At 38.8% G+C, this 18,162-nt stretch overlaps 1 protein-coding gene and 2 long non-coding RNA genes across 3 annotated transcripts in view; 2 read left to right on the forward strand and 1 right to left on the reverse strand.

The window, feature by feature from the left end:
• The window catches only part of LOC134665736 (uncharacterized), a 127,107-nt gene that overhangs the window by 95,239 nt on the left and 13,706 nt on the right, over window positions 1-18,162 (forward strand). The window contains exons 3-5 of the mRNA XM_063522711.1: window positions 14,154-14,292; window positions 16,502-16,566; window positions 16,870-17,008. Of these exons, the coding sequence (XP_063378781.1) occupies window positions 14,154-14,292; window positions 16,502-16,566; window positions 16,870-17,008 (343 nt within the window). The remainder of the gene's footprint in view (window positions 1-14,153; window positions 14,293-16,501; window positions 16,567-16,869; window positions 17,009-18,162) is intronic.
• LOC134665746 (uncharacterized) overlaps window positions 1-18,162 on the reverse strand; it is a 258,405-nt gene that overhangs the window by 68,567 nt on the left and 171,676 nt on the right. The window lies entirely within an intron of this gene.
• On the forward strand, window positions 15,174-15,804 carry LOC134665748 (uncharacterized). The gene is made up of 2 exons (XR_010098411.1): window positions 15,174-15,415; window positions 15,566-15,804. It is a non-coding gene; the product is annotated as an uncharacterized LOC134665748 (long non-coding RNA).

Raw genomic sequence — 18,162 nt, forward strand, 5'->3', positions numbered from 1 at the left:
CCATCTTCATCTTTATTTTGTTGCACACTTACCTTGGCCGCAGACGTTCGGAATTTTCATTCAGTTTCCGTACGGAATGACAGGTAGGAACGGGACGTCGCTCTACAAATGTCATTCCGTTCGGAAAATGGGGTTGGCCGGTCGAAGTATTTTGAAGATGGCGCCAGCATAGCTTGCCCTGTCAATCCCTAGAATTGTGTCAATTTTTTGTTTGTAATGAATATTTATGTCCTGTATGCCAGTCATTTAAGCCAAATCTCATAGACAAAGAGGCAAGCTATGATGGCGCCATCTATGCAAACCTTTGACAGTTGCCAACCCCATTCCGAACGTCTGTGGCCTTGTAGCGAGGCTAAAGTCGACAATGGATTGAAAACGTGTGCGAATATAGTTGTCAAATCAAATTTGTCAGTAAATAAGAACAAAAAAACTATACTCGTCCTTTTCTTTCGGGTGCTAGTACTGGTGTAAGACAAAGATAGTATCATTCTCTCTGTCTGTGTTTGAAACGAGACAGTCCTTTGACAAACTATAATTGTAAGCTCTGTGGAGCCTATAACTAATTCACCATAGAGATTAAAATAAACTGTATCTGTGGTAAGCCGTATTGTTTCTTGTACCTATGGAGTGTAGAACCTCTACCTTCCATAGTTTCTTGCCAAATGTCAAATACCTATACTATGTTTATTTTTATCTTGCTAATTATTCCAAAATGGTAAATTTAAAGACGATATTATAAAAGTGCAAGCCGAGCGCTTTCATTTGATACCAAACTCGACCATACTTTCTTACAAAAAAGATGACCAGAAATGCATGACCCCTCACAAATAGCTTTTTAGCATTTTAAGCTCTTCTAGCTTAATAACCTGTCGATAAAGCCTGTTCATAATTTAATGACTAAAATTTACTGCCCTCAACTACACGTTTACCCAATTTCATTTAAATTAGGACAAATTTACTTAAGTTCTTGAGTATCAAACTATCTTCCGACAGTTCAGCTTAAAAACATCGAAATGCCGGGACGTGCCGCTAGCCGGCCGCGTGTCCGAAGTCGAATGTAAGAACTTCGCTTCGCTTCGCTCGCTCGTTCGATAAAACTTTCAACTCAAGTTAGAAACTGTCATCCGTTTTATTTACTTTGAATTATTAAACTAATGACAGAATTCCAAACTTAACTCCGTTTTAATCAGTCAATCGTGTGTTAAACTATCCCCCTAAATTCGCAACTTATGGTAACCCCACTCCGGGAGTTGGGAACTTTTACTAATATGTACTAGTCAAATGGACTCTCGAGGATTCTGCCATGGTATAAAGAACCTTGTACCAAGGGATTAAAGTACGAATTGTGTTGATACGGTTCCGTATTGCCGTCTGGCACTCATGCATATGGAAATCGGGACTTAGGTCATAGAATAAATACCTACCCACACTTGATAGTTTTATTTGGTCCGCAATTTTGAGTGTAGATAGAGTCTACATTTTAGTGGTTACATTATTAACAAAGTTTGCTAACCAGAGCAAAGCTAGCTTTATATTTTAGGTACCTTAATAGATCCCGTTCCGACGGTCTGACAACTATTTAAAAATCTGTAAAAATAATTGTTTGTATGATCTTACTTGAAATTAGTTTTATCAAATTGGTTCATATTTTTTCATATAAAATATGCATACCTTATACGCGAGTAAAAAAATCTATTTGATATGCACGATTGGCTTTTAAATTCGATATCATTTCATTTTTCGCTTCTGGATATGACGAATTCTACGAAGACGCACGTAAACGCATGTTCATTAAGTATTTTCGTTTGCGGAAGCAAAAATAAAAACCATTTATTGAAACCTATGTTTTAGTTTAAGGGACGCTGATTCGATTCCATTTCTAGGCACTGGAGACCTTAGTCATTCTTTATTTGTATCACTATCTTCCGCGTTGTCCTGGCATTTTGCCACGGCTCATGGGAGCCTGGGGTCCGCTTGGCAACTAATCCCAGGAATTGGCGCGGGCACTAGTTTTTACGAGAGCGACTGCCATCTGACCTTCTAACCCAGAGGGTAAACTAAGCCTTATTGGAATTAGTCCGGTTTCCTCACGATGTTTTTCTTCACCGAAATGCGACTGGTAATTGCAAAATGACGTACATAAGTTCCGAAAAACTCATTGGTACGAGCCGGGGTTTGAACCCGCGATCACTTTTTCTTTTCATTGTATATCTAATAGATTTAGATTTAGATTTATTTATTTCATAATATTAAATTACAATATAAATTATTTTACACTAATCTATACGAATTTATATTATGATCGTATACCTTTAATTAATACCTTTAAACGAGCAAATTTTTGTTTATTTATTTATATATATTACCTATATACCTATTTTTTTTTGTTTATTATTTTTATTTAAACTTTATTACACATAAAATTATAAGTACGAGTACCTACAAATGTGCGGACATAATGCAATAACTTATTTATACATACATATATTTAGAGGACCTCGGAAACGGCTCTAAAGATTTCAATTAAATTTGCTATATGGGTGTTTTCGGGGGCGATAAATGGATCTAGCTAGGTCTTAGCTCTGGGAAAACGTGCATTTTTGAGTGTATACATAGATGTTTCCGAGCAAAGCTCGGTCTCCTAGATATAGTACCTAGATATTGACATTTATTTCGGTACCTATGTAAAATATACTGACGTTATCGCTACAGAAGCAGTCACAAACCTAGAAGTTGGAGCTAGTTTAGAGTTAGGCTAAACTTTGTGACCTAATTCCACTAATTCGCAGCAACGAGAGCGTACAGCAAAAGATTAATGTAGCCAATAAATTATGTACAACGACATTATCATTCGTGCTCTTTAGCCCAAGTATGATGCCGTTCGGATTTAGGCTACACTAGCATTGATGATGATGATGATCCTTCCGACCGATTTTGGCCATGGCGATCACTTCGACTCCTATAGGTACTCTGTGTCTTTAGATATTTTTTTTTTACCTTAGATATAAATTTATTTCATTTAAAAAGACAGTGAAAAGAAGGTATTAAATAGGTATTTAAATTTAATTTACTATAGTAATAATACTAATTATAGATAATAACATGTCGGACGCCTCGGCCCGGGCACGGCCCGGTCTAGCGTGAGTCATCCTTTACAGGTGCGATACATTTTATCGGTACTTTAGAATCATATAATAAAAATGTGATATGTACCCAAGTATAGTTAACTTACTCAAAAGTGACTTTTTTCTAGAATGTGCTTGGATCAGTGTTTGGATCCACTTGCGGGCAGGAAAGATAACTTTATGTCCATAGACGGACGTCTTGTAAATAATTCCATGTGTGAAATGCCGTCAAGAGACGTTTATCGTTTCTTTATCACGCGATAAAAGCTCGTTTGCTTGTTTCCTTGTACATAAGGCATTATATTACGAAGCCATTGTTAAGTTATTGCTATACTATCTGGATCTCGAATTAGAATACAATGGCTCCTGATTATTGAATGAGAATGAGTTTGATGACTGCAGTGTGATCTCAGCGGGTTTGTGATGGTTGCGCTTTTATCGACTGTCATTGTGCGAACACGGCACGGGAATTGTTTTCTTAACTTATTTTGGTACTTAAAACTATTATTTATGTATATTTTAATCTACAATAATATACTGCAACTATACTGAAGTGGCATCGGACATATTTACCTTCTTTAATTTTAGTTTCGAACGACAAATCTACGAAAGTATGTTATACTAAAAACTACGTATTTGAATAATCCTTTCCTTTATTTTAATGGCAACTAATCTCTCTTTCTTCGTAAAATGTACATATGTCACTTGTCATTATCACTACACCTTATAAAACAAAGTCCCACCCCGCATCTGTCTGTGTGTATGTATGTTCGCGATAAACACAAAATGTCTTAAACGGATTTTCATGTGGTTTTCACTTATCAATAGAGTGGTTCTTGAGGAGGAAGGTGAAGGTTTAGATTGTATAATTTGTTACGGTTTACCTATGCGAAGCCGGGACGGGTCGCAAGTTTCTGATATACACGGCAAACGAGCAGACGAATCACCTGATGGTAAGAAATTACCGTCGCCCGAGGACGCCTGCAACACCAGTGGGGTTTAAAGTGAGTTGCCGACCTTTAAGATGGTACGCTCTTTTCTAAGTCTTTTGCCCAAGCTAACCGGAGACGCTTTGCACTCGCTCGGTCAACAAGTATGGGCGAGACGCATGCCACGATGGACGATAAAAGTGTAGCCATCATAACGGTACAGGAAGCTTTTTATAGATTTTTATTAAATCTTGAATACTCTTGGGAGAAGGCATTGAAAACGATGATTTGGTTACATACATATATTATGTGATATATGAGAGGTTTGTTATAGTTTACTTTGTATGTAAAGTCGAAGTATAACCAGACCAGTTAACTTTCAAGTAGCTAACATTTATATCTATATCAGCGGGCGTATTATGGATGGTTTTATCCATCTTTATCCACGTGATAAAACAACTGTCACTTTTTAACACCGTGGGTTAGAAAGTGACGGACACCGTTTTATCACGCTGTCACGTAGACAAGAATGACCATCATATCCGTACAGCCGGCCTAGCCAAGGTTACAATCGCTATCGCTTCGACAACGAAAAGCAATGTCTCTCTATCACTCCTCCATATTAGTGCGACAGTGACAGTTGCGTTTCGATCGCTACGGAGCGTAAGCGATCGGCATCTTGGCTACGTGGCCTGGTGGGTAATATACTCGGTATCTTTAGGTAATAATTTGTATATATTTGGGTACCTAGTTATAACATTTATTAATTAACCAACTAAATTGAGGTCCCTTTGCGTGCACGACCACAGATAAGATAATGACATGAATTTTGTCAACCCTGAATAGCCGAAAGGGATAGTGCCATACATTATAAAAACCGGGCAAGTGCGAGTCGGACTCGCGCACGAAGGGTTCCGTACCATAATGCAAAAAAAAAAACAAAAAAAAGCAAAAAAAAACGGTCACCCATCCAAGTACTGACCACTCCCGACGTTGCTTAACTTTGGTCAAAAATCACGTTTGTTGTATGGGAGCCCCATTTAAATCTTTGTTTTATTCTGTTTTTAGTATTTGTTGTTATAGCGGCAACAGAAATACATCATCTGTGAAAATTTCAACTGTCTAGCTATCACGGTTCGTGAGATACAGCCTGGTGACAGACGGACGGACGGACGGACGGACGGACGGATGGACGGACAGCGAAGTCTTAGTAATAGGGTCCCGTTTTACCCTTTGGGTACGGAACCCTAATAGAGAGGGAAAGCATGATTCGTCCCTGAAACGCTGTCAAACTTCGGTTTTGGAGGAAGTGTCATTTCTATACGGTACCTAGTACTATAACGGTACTATACGGTAGCGATAAGACCACCTGTTGTCTGCCTCTACATTTAATCAATTGTACTTTCCTTTTGTATCTTTATACTGAGGTGTGCCAATAAAGAGTATTCTTTCTATCTATCTATCTACTATTATTTATTCTGTGCTGTTTTCCAAGAATCCTCAAGGCCTTTATTTTTTCGTATTTTCGCCACGGCCGTGAAATAATAAGCGTCTGTAGCAGTTGATTCCGTATGCCAAGGGTGAAGCCGTGACGTCATGTCATGGCACCTGTCTTCCAAATATTTAATAAAGCAAAGGCAAGGTGTATCTGAGTTAAACCACAGACGGTTTTTATTTTTGTTAAACTGGGATTTTGTTACAAAATTGGGTGACAGCTGCTTCTTGATTCTTGTGATTGGGTATAGGTATTTCTTTAGGTACCTTACTTAAGTACTAAATATACATGTAATACTTTCTCACGTATTTTATTAAGACGTTGTTATAATGATAAATATAATAAGGCGGTAATTTTGGACACGGCGCGTACGTCGATTCCTCACTCTGCGGCCCTGACCACCGGCAGCTTGGACCCTGCCCCGCTGCCGGCGGCACCCTAGGTTAGGTTTTTTATAAAGTGTTCATATGTATTTTTTATTGTTATGTAAGTGTTTTTATATTTTACTTTTATATTCATATTATAAAAACCCTAGCCTAAGAAGAATGATGAATAAAGAGAATATAATAAATACCCATTACATTATGTGCTGAATGTAAACTACAGTATGCAGACTGCATTAACTAATAACTACTTAGCACCATGAAATAGAATGGAAAATGTAATAATCTAAAGACAAAATCGATGTGCGCCTGATTCTGATACAGAAGGAGTTGCAGTAAATTTCTAAATAGTCTGAAATATTGAGTGCGATATCAAATAGTTTGTATTTAGATTAATTGTAATTTTAAGTTGTTTTTATTTATTTTTATAAATCTTATGTCTAATAGAATAGAATAGAATAGAATAGATTTATTCGTAAGCACAAACAAGTACATAGTATAAAAGAAAAAACAAAATAAGATTAAAGTGCCACGAAATGCGCGCTGATCTTCCGATGAGACCATCAAGTGAGAAGAATCACGGAAGGTAACAGACAAAAAGAAAAAAAGACAGAAAGACAGAAATAAATTTATATTACATGTTTAAAATCGAAAGGGAAATGAATTAAGGGGAGCTAGATGCCTTTGCCCCGCAGTGGGACACTCAGATAGGCTTGTGATTCTTAAGATAACCGATAACATGTAATGGTACGAAATCCTTCGTGCGCGAGTCCGACTCGCACTTGACCGGTTTTTTCATTAAGTTATTTTCAATTTATTAAAACTCAAGCTCAACAGAATACGGATCCAGAAAATAATCACTATTGATCTAGTACTAGTACTGTTAAAGCTACTTTGAATTATTAAACATCACGAATGACGGTTCGTCATTGAAAGGGGATTTCCATTACATTAGACAAGGATTGATGGTTGAATGTACTTTGATAATCATGTGCCTTTATACTGATTAGTGCTTTTATAATGATAAGAATATTTTTTAAGAAAAAAAAACCGACTTCTATGGGCCCGGTGAAAGATTATGGTAGATGTTGCACTATGTAGAAAAGGAGGTAAAACCAGTACCTACTTTCTAGTAGCATTTCGTTTCCGTAAGGGTCGTAGTTATCTAGCCTAACCTAACCCACTTCTCTGATAGCAGTTCGGTTCTGTGAGGATCGCAGTTCGAACCTAATCAAACCCACTTTTCTAGTAGCATTTCGTTTCTGTAAGACTCGCAGTTCTAACCAAACCTAACCCACTTTTGTTCGGTTCTGTGAGGATCGCAGTTCAAACCTAACCTAACCCACTTAACGGCGCATGCGGTGCGGTGTACGGGAGTTTGAGCGGGAGGGGTTTGGCATCATCATACCCACATTTTATGGTAGGTAATCATAGTGGTTTATTTAGTTTAGGTATCATAGTGGTTTTCCGGGTCAAGGTCCGGGTCTCTGAGTCAGAGTCCGGGTCCGAGTCCCGGTCCAAGTCCGGGTCCGGGTCCGAGTCCGGGTCCGAGTCCGGGTCCGAGTCCGGGTCCGAGTCCGGGTCCGAGTCCGGGTCCGAGTCCGGGTCCGAGTCCGGGTCCGAGTCCGAGTCCGAGTCCGAGTCCGGGTCCGGGTCCGAACCGGATCCGGGTATGAGTCCGGGTCCCAGTCCAAGTCAAAATCGAAATTCGAAATCACCAAACATGTACTATGGGTCGTTGAAGAGTTCTGTTCTGATCATCATCAGCAGTTCCACTTCATCAAATGCGACAGTTTTTAATGTAAATGCTTGATTTTATGATGAAAATACAAAAAATTCTATACGTATGCCTTTAAGATTTGAGGAGTTCCCTCGATTCCTTATGGATCCCATCATCAGAACTCGAGCTTGACAAAAATGTGGCTTAAAAACTAAACTTGCTTAACAGACATAACGAAGAGGACAAATCGCCAAACGTGAACTATGCGTCGTCGAAGAGTTCTGTTCTGATCATCATCAGCAGTTCCACTTCATCAAATGCGACAGTTTTTAATGAAAATGCTTGATTTTCTGATGAAAATACAAAAATCTCTATACGCATGCCTTTAAAATTTGAGGAGTTCCCTCGATTTCTCATGGATCCCATCATCAGAACTCAAGCTTGATAAAATTGTGGCTTAAAAACTTAACTTGCTTAACAAACATAACGAAGAGGACAAATCGCCAAAGGTGAACTATGCGTCGTTGAAGAGTTCCGTTCTGATCATCATCAGCAGTTCCACTTCATCAAATGTCACGTTTTTGAATGTATATGCTTGATTTATTGATAAAAACACAAAAATCACCATATGTATGCCTTTAAGATTTGAGGAGTTCCGTCGATTCCTCATGGATCCCATCATCAGAACTGGATTTTGACAAAAACGGGACCAATCTGTATGCATATACATACAATCAAAAAAATATTTTTCAAAATCGGTCCAGTAATGACGGAGATATGGAGTAACAAACATAAAAAATAAAAAAATAAAAATAAAAAACATACAACCGAATTGGGATTTGGAAGTCGGTTAAAAAGTACCTATTTATGTAATCATACCCCTTTATCAATGTTGAGCTTAGGCAAATGCAATCTCAATCTCGCGAGATCTCGCACGTATTTTCGAGATTCAATCTCGTCGATAGGCAATCTCGATTTTTTCAATTTCGGGCGAGATCTCGAACGAGAGAGATCTCGAAACACCCAATCTCGATTCAGAATTTTAGCGCGAGATCTCGAATCGCCAATCTTGGTGCGAGATTGCAATTATTGCATTCCCTAGTTGAGCTCCATCGCGTCGGCAGTCGACAGTCGGCAGCACATTTACATTTGTGGCAGTTCTGCTGACTGTATTATTGCCACAAATGTAAAAATCAATGTTTTTGCGAGGAATTTTAAATGTCGCCCCGCATTACTGCAACAGTAATTGCTGATGCAGTCTGAATTTGAAAGGTACCTTAATTGTAACATAAATGCTGCAGCTGCCATTCGAATGTCACCTTAAGCAGCACCTACGCTTCCCCAACAATAAACTCGTAGCGAAACGGCTTGAAAACGGGACAAGGCAAGTAGGAAACTAGTTAACAATTTAAAACGAATTATTCGCGACTTCTAGCACAAGTTTTGGTAGCTCTTTACACGCCTCTACATCAAAGTGTTACAAAGTGTTGTACAGTGTTGTACATCAAAGTGTTAAGTGAATTAGAAAATAATATGTATAAATGTACTATTACTTAAGTATATATTGCATAATTACCATTGTAAAAATCAAACTAGCATAAGTTTTATTTAATAAATATTATCTTATCTTATCTTACTTACTAACAGACATCGTACCTTAATTTTATAGCATTTTCGGTGCAGCGGAGTGCTGTTAACGAAATTGGTATAAACAATTTCAACCCTAACGATTAATTAGCGCTAATTACGTTAATATTAACCTTAATTTACCATTTCAGTCGGAATTATCTGTACAAATTCCGTTAACACCAGTCCGCTGCACCAAAAAATGCTTTAAAATTTACGGTGTCTGGTACACTCATGGACAAACTTAGGAACACAAAATTTACTTTAGGTGCTACCTAATCCAGTAACTTAAACCTTTGTTTTTTGCATTCGTCGAAAGCCCTTAGCAGGATAAGGGAAGAAAAAATGCCCTTTTATGATTAGGAGCTGATTTTCTTTTTCAATGTTGTTACTTATATCTAGAAGTACCTACAATTGTGCCAAGTTTTGTTGAAAATTTTCCAGCGGTTGAGCCGGAAAACAATAAAATCCGAGTTCTCTAAAACTATTGAAATTTATCATAGGTACCTATCATCTTTTTTAGGGTTCCACGCCTAAAGGATAAAAATGGAACCTTTTTTGAGTCCTAAGTACCTAATGAAAAAATGTAAAGCTTAGAAATAAATGAAAAGTGGAAAAAATTACTAGGTATCCCGGGCGAGACTCGAACTCCACATGAAGTTTTGAGTACAGCGTAAAAAATAGCTTTAAATTCACCTCCATAACTTTACTTCCTTACTTACTTACCTATATACTTACTTACTTACTGCTGTGGCGCAACGACCCGAAGTGGATCGTGGCCTCCGACACCAAAGACCGCCATGCTACTCTGTCCAATGCCGTTTCTGTCCATAACTTATGTCCATAACTTTAAAACGAAAAATTGTATTGTAATAACGGCTTTCATCGTACCCAAGCTACCTATGTGAAAAATATTCTTTTCGTACCAACTGCAAAGGAGCGTAACAAGCAACATGAATTTTTCAAAGAAAAATTTCTAGCTGCAGAAAAGTGGCTTCTAAACCCGTAAAGGCGGCAAGAAACTTGTTACTTAACTATTACACTCACACTTCCTACTTCTAGTCACAGTTTAAATATACCTAAGTCGAAAAAAAAGTGGGTCATTTTATTTCAAGTGTACACTACACTTTGTTTCAAATTTAGGATTTTTGTATCTTATTTGAGTTATTTTTACTTAGAATCACGAGCTCTGATCGCCCATAATAGGAAAAAAATGTCCCAATATTTTCCGTAATTAAAATTTTTCGATCTTTCTCTATTAAAAATGATTACGGTATGGAAACAAAAATGTTAGGTTACTTTTCTTCTATTAGTTAGGAATATTAGGATCGAAAGAGCTCGTGGTTCTGAGTAAAACATAAACTATGAGTGCATAAATAAAATAGCCCATATAACCGTTTTGATGATTCAATTTTAATGACTGATCTACTATGTACATACCGGGTGTGGCCTGTAATATGAGCAAAAAATTAAATTGTAGGCTGTACTCCTCATGCTGACCAACATTTGTTCAGTGGCTTTTAAAAATAACGTGTGGTTTGATTCTTAATACACTTTAAAATTTATTCTAAGGCGCAATGTATTGCGAATTTTCTTATGTTTAAGGCGTGACAAGCAACGTCAATCACAATGATATGGCGTGGCGATGGCGTCCATTGAAGATAATTTTTATTTTGTATGAAAAATAGGGAATCTAAATACTTCATAATTTTTAAAAGTTGTTGAATAAAAGTGTCACCGTTTGAGGAGTACAATCTATGTTTTAATTATTTGCTCGTGTTACAGGCCACACCCGGTATTTTAGTGCTAGCTGCAGTCATTAATTAGATTATAGAACGTACATTTATTTGGTAACTGACAAAATGTAATCATACCCAATTTAAATCGATCGGTGCAGTATTTTCGGGGTCAATTCGCGACAGTTGAAACCCGAAACGGTTTCGTTTTTTGTTTCAAAGTATTGAAGAAAAAAACGTTTGTAATTCACTGTTAAAATATTTTGGATTCGCTCATATTGAGAACTACACCCTGACTTTTAATAAAATTTTGCACCAGTTCTAGAAATAAATATCTTTCATTGCATTAAATTAAATTAAATTAAATTAAATTAAATTAGATTTATTTAAGACCAACAAAGGATCAATTTCGTTAGTGACACATTTTAATCTTACAACTAATGTTAGTAGGTATACACACACAACTTATTGACTATCTATTACATATATATTTACATAATAATATAATTAATTAATTTAATTTAAGCACATGTGGAGTGCACCACAGTGGTTCAGGTAGGCCCCATCAAACCTATCTGCATACATGGCTAGGATGCTGTTGGTGCTGTTCCTCACTCTGCATAACAATGAAGTGGCTCTTTTGCGCATAATGGCAGCAAAACTATCCACGCGCGCCTCCGCAAACATTGTTGACGCGCTGCAGTAGCGAGGGAGCCCCATCAGCACCCTAAACGCATTATTATACTGTACGCGCAGGGCACTGTACTGTTTTTGCGTGTAGTTCACCCACAGACTGCTGGTGTAAAAAGATGTACAAAAAGCTCGGAACAACGTAATCTTTACTGCCGGTGAGCTACACGCAAACCTGCGGGCAATCATGTTCGCCCTTACAGCCAGTGCCCTGCGCTCCCTTTCGACGTCGGAACCGTCCTTGAGGTCAGAGGTAATCATATGTCCCAGGTATTTAAAATTGTCTACCAACTTAAGCGGGTTATTGTTTAGTTGTAATACTGGGACTGTTGATGGACATTTACCTCTGACTCCAAACACCATCATTTCGCTCTTTACAGAGTTGTATTTAAGACCGTGTGCGGCAGCGTACTGCTCGCAGACCGTTATAAGCCTCGCGAGACCACAGGGTGACGCGCTCAACAGCACCATGTCGTCCGCGTAGCTAATGTTGTTAATGCAAACGCCCTGCACATGGCAACCGACATGTGTGCTGCTGAGCTCGGCAATAAGTCCATTTACGTATAGATTGAAGAGCTTCGGGGAGGTTAGCCCTCCCTGCCTTACCCCGCACTCCAAACTATACGGTTCCGACAACGCTCCCGCCCATCGAACGCTATTGACCTGTCTTGTGTACCAAAATTTGAAAATGGATATAAGATCTGGAGGTACCTCCATCTCCTCAAGCTTTCTCCATAGTATATCATAACAGACCAGGTCAAAAGCCCTCGACAGGTCGAGAAAGCATGCGTAAACAGGTGTGTCTCTATCAGTATAATACCTAACAGTCTGCTTTAAACACAATATAGCACTTTCAGTCGACAATCCGGGCCTAAACCCGAACTGATTGTCGTACAGCTGTATATACTTATCTAGTTGTGTATTAAGCAGACTGTCAAGTATTTTTGCAACAACAGTGGCAAGTGAAATTGGCCTGTAGTTGGTCTTGTCCGACGTATCTCCAGTCTTGTTTTTAACAATCGGAACAACAACGGTTTTCATTAGTTCGGCCGGTAAATACGAATGCCCCAGACATAATGTATATAACATTGCCAGCACTCGAGGTAGGTGTGGGCCCGCACATTGCAGGTGTTCGATGCTGAGACCATCGTGACCCGGGGATTTGCCTCCAGACATTTTCTTTATCGTTTTAGTGACCTCCTCGGCGGTTATTTTAGTCCCGATCGTAATGGTCTCAGCCTCGCACCCTGCATGTGATGGTCCTAGTGGTGAGCGAACCAAAAATTGATTTTTAAAAAGTTCAGCAATCTGTTTGGGGTCACTTATACCATCGACACTCGCGGGACGACCAGGTTTAGTATTCATTCGATTCGTACACTTCCAAAATTGCTTAAAGTCTTTTTTAGAGTGAAATGATGCCATCCTATCAAGCTTAATTTGATCCTGGTTTTTTTGGCACCATTTCAATCGGGATTTAAACAACTTTCTGCTCTCGATCATGGACTCGTATACTGGACCCGAATTAGGTCTATTGTACCACACCCATGCTTTAAACATACGTCTGGCCTCCCCGTGAGCCTCGCGGACATGTTTATTCCAACCTATAACAACTTTATTTCTATTACACTTCGTATTAGAGCTACTAATTACAGCCGAACGTCTCAAGGCTTCTATGATATTCAAGGTTTTCGGAATTAAAGGTTTTCGGAACCGTGTGGAGTTATTAATAAATGAAACACTGCTTAAACTTAATATTTAAAATTGCTTAAACTTAATATTTAAAACGTCCATAACCAATATTTGCCTATTTCCAACATGAAAAACCTCCGCTCAGTAAACCAGGCCAACCGCACCCCACCTTTCGTAGTCGAGTAATTAATATCCGGCAGTCAAAGAGTGTTCTCTGGATGGGCCCCATTTCCTAAACGCTGCGGGACCATCAATTTGGAACACGGACCATTAGCGTATTGGTTCGGGGCCCTTGAAACGAGGTGCTAGACGGAAAGCACTAGATTTTGTGAAAAATCTATAGGTACCCAGAAGTTTTGTTATGGCGCTCGCGATGTTTCGGATTTTCAGTGGTACTAATTTATTTTACTAGCAAGGAGGCTCTTCCATGGACAACAGACGTTGAAATAAGTCATCGAATGACACCGATATACTTAACAAAAGATTAATGAAAATAAATGAAAGTTAGATAGGTTTTCGTGATTTTTTTTATCAAACCAACTTTTCTTAGAGTCTGACCTCGCAAATGTAGACTAATTTCTCAGTGATTTTTTCGTAGCATTTGCCTTTAGTTAAAATGTGTACAATTTCAACAAATTCTTCATACACTTTTTATAAAAAGTGTATCTGTACACCTCGTTGTAACAGAACTGCACTGAATAATATTCTCCATTTGTTGAAGCGTATAAATATTTCAACTGTTTTTTTTTTTTGTTCACAGGCTGCGTCTTCCCCGTACGCTGGCATGGTCGCTGGTTCCAATCCGGCGTCATCCAACCCATCTCCATCGAGGGGGACCGGCTCTCCAACAAGGGGCGGTGCCTCTCGTCTGAGGGGGACAAGTTCCTCATCGTCGATGAGTAAGTGATGATGATGATGATGCATTCCTGTTATCCCTCATTAGGGACATAGGGCTCGCAGACGAATCCTCCATTTGTCACGATCTTGAGCGGCTTCTTCCAGCTCTTTCCAGCCGAGTCCTGTTGAGCCAGCCTCTTTCTCCATGATCGCCTCCATGTAGTACGAGGCGATGAGTAAGTATACATTACATTTCACTGTAAGATGGTAGCTGGTTTGAGTCTGGCATCATCCAACTCATCTCCACCAAGGGAGACAATCTCTCAACAAGAGGCGAATGCCTCTTAGGGAGACAAGTTTTATATTGTATTTCTGAGTACTTAGGATATAGTCTTATAGTTAGGGAGGCGAATAGGGGAATTTTCGGCAATACTCGAGCGTGGCAGTTTAAGATATGAGAGATACCTTAGACCTAATAGAACAACCTTGTAAAGTATTTAGCTCTATATGTAGTGACGCGCGCCTAGGATAGACGATCAGATTAGTAAAAAAAAATGGATAGTCTGAAATACTAGAGCGCGTCAGATTAAGATATTGGGGGTTGATTTTAGTGTTTAAAGACTAAATTTAACTAATCTGACGATAAGTCCTTGACGCCGCCGAGTTATAGGGTCGCAAACTTGTAAAAAAAAACGTTAATCCGGCATTCCCGAGCGCGATTTTTTTTTTTTTTGAAGAATATAATCTAAAACTTACTAAAAATACAAAATCTGCCGGTTTCCGCATGACCGGAAGTGTGGAGGAGCCATTTCGTCTTCCTAAGAACGCGTTGCGGCATATAAGTCGCGAACGATACATTTTACAAAAAAAAAGGTCTCTTTACATTTTTGTCCAAAGTTAAAACTTTTTGACTTGAAGCATCATAAAAACAGAAACTCCCGGTTTTTTGAGTATATCTCGAAAACTGAGGGTGTTAAAAAAAATTGATATGAAATAACGATGATTAAATTATGTGACTTTTATTATATCTCAAAAAATTTTTTTTTCTAAAGCTTCTCGACAATTTTCGTGGACTCGGAAAAAGTTACGCGTATCTGTATACAAAAGTATTATTAACATGTACAGTTTCATGTATGTATATTATTCAATAGCCTGTTGATCCTCAAATTGTTTTTTGGACGTACCGTAAGCAAAACGAAGTGAAGAATTGAAGCAATAAAGAGGAATTTGCCATAAACAGGTAATACAGACTGAGCGCTTCGCGGAAATATGCCGTCCTACCAGTATTTTTCCTTTATTTCGCAACATTGATGGTGGGGAAAGAAGCGGTAGAAGTAGCGTTGGTTGTATCTATCGCTTTATTGTCATTCTTAAATTCCCCGTTTTATCAAGGAGAAAGAAAGGAAAAAAAAGAAACCAAAAAATCTTTTTCGGTCAGATTAAGAGAACCCACCAACATATTTGTCAGATTAAAAAAATATGCTTTCAGGATACCGAGATAAACCTCCCCTATGAAAATCTGACGCGCTCGAGTATTTCAAAAAAACTTTTTTTTTTGCATTTTCAAAAATTCATCGTAACTTATCGTCACGCCGAAATCGTCAGTTTTTTTAAAGGAAGCTTCCTTGGGGCCTACTTAACACCCCTTCCGAAAATCTGACGCGCTCGAGTAAATTTTTTTTTTGCATTTTTGACTACTTTATATGCCTACCCCCACCACGCAAACCGGCAGATTAGTATACCGTTGTTATCAGAGGCACTCGGGGCATACGTAGTATGAATATCTGACGCGCTCGAGAATGCCCAAGTAACTGTTTTTTTTAACATTTTTGAAAAACCGTACACGCCAAACCCACCGCTAAAATAGTTTTTGCCATTTTATCTTTCGATTTTGATAGGTCTCGACGGCGCCGTTGAATTACGCCATTTAGCTACCTCGCCTCCCTAACTATAATGTGTCTCACATTGTATTTTCTGGGTATTAAACTCATCGCAATAAAGTTTCGTTTAGAGTCGAATTTTCATGTTTAGTTTCATGTCACAATTAAAGTACATATACATATAAGCCGCGCCTAAGTTTTAAAGTTTGCCTGGCTGGATCTTATGAAATGAAAGATTGTTCAGTCTAAGTAAATGTTGGACTAACTATTTAATTATGCTCACATAGGATACAATGTTTAAGTAGTGTTTGAGAAGTTCGTAGTATGTATACTGTATTACACAGGTATTAAAATACCTTGTTTATAAAAAAAAATATTTATTCTTTCGCAGGAAGGGGTGCTATCGATGTGTGGTCATGCACGAAAAACATACAAACGTTCTGCAATATAAAGAAAGTGAGTACAAATCCCACCTATGGACCCAATGCTCGGTTGATTACATGTTTCAAATTTACTAACTAGTGACAAAGCCTTATTGGGGTTAGTCCGGTTTCCTCACGATGTATTCCTTCACCGAAGAGCGACTGATAAATATCAAACGATATTTCGTAGGTACATAAATTTCTAAAAACTCATTGGTATGAGCCGGAGTTTCAATCCGCGATCTCCGGATTGCAAGTCGCACGCTCTTACCGTTAGGCCACCAGCGCCTCAATTCTGAGGCTTAGCGCTTCAACTAATGAAACTATAAATTTTCAGCGTTCTGCCACCGTCGAGACGCATTACCCCACCTCTGCTCCCTCATCACCGGAGACGCTCTCCTCTACTCCATGTTCAGAGAGAACGCGGATCCTGTCGACTGCCCGCTGAAAGGCCCCTTCTCCTTCACGTATAACAGGTATGTTGTATCAGCGTCCTGCCACCGTCGAGACGCATTACCTAACCTCTGCTCCCTCATCACCGGAGACGCTCTCCTCTACTCCATGTTCAGAGAAAACGCGGATCCTGTCGACTGCCCGCTGAAAGGGCCCTTCTCTTTTACTTATAACAGGTAAGCAGTGATTATTTTTTCGTTAAAACTCTATTGCCTAGAACTATATTGCAAGGCCCAATGTACACTGTCTCAATCTAATTCGAACCTTACCAAAACTGAATAAAGTAGCATTTCGTTCAATTCACTGTTTTCAAAAACTTTTCTAAAAAAAATACAAAAACTTTTTGATAGAAAACTTTTTTTTGCATTTTTGACTATGACTACTAAGCTTACTAGACCGAGACTACCTCTGCCTATTATGCTGCATTCTTGACTGTGACTACTAGGCTGAGAGACTACTGTCAACTACTGTAACACATAGGGTTAGAAAGAGACTTCCGCTTGTAAATTGTAACTTGTAGCTTTATAAAATAGGCCACTAGCCTCTCACGTTTATAGTTTGTATTGAACTTTTCCGATTTAGAAACTCATTTACGTAAAATGACCTCTCGTGCTGTAATCATCCAAAGACCGAAAAATTACTTCCCCATCAAATTAACGTGATCGGTGATTAATAGCCTCAGCAGATGTTAAACGGTCCGCTAATGAAGATCACCGACACGACACGTCACCGTCAACGTCATCTCCGTCAAGCACTGACTTTTGTAACTAAAACGTGTGAAATCGTCGCAATCCCATGGGTTATTAATTAACTGTTTTTGGCTGATTGATGAAATTTTCTGATCAATTATCCTGTCTGAAAATCGGGAGTGAACGATTTTTGGACGATAAAGGCAATGCAGTTCAACGATCGCTGTAGGTAACCGTTTAGTTATTTCTTTTACAAACTCGTGGAATTATTGTGTAAAGCAGCGGTCGGCAACAGGCATGTGGCCAGCAAACCTCTCACTTGCGGCCCTCGAGCCTCCCTGGCTATTTTGTATGTAATATTGACAAACGACAACGTCTGATAAAGTAATAAATATTACCAAAGTGCAGCCCGCGTCAACATCGTTAACTACTATGTGGCCCTTGGCTGCTAAAAGGTTGCCAACCGCTGGTGTAAAGTGTGCACTTGT

Source organism: Cydia fagiglandana, chromosome 7 (assembly GCF_963556715.1).
Source record: "Cydia fagiglandana chromosome 7, ilCydFagi1.1, whole genome shotgun sequence".
In the NCBI taxonomy this organism is placed as follows: domain Eukaryota; kingdom Metazoa; phylum Arthropoda; class Insecta; order Lepidoptera; family Tortricidae; genus Cydia; species Cydia fagiglandana.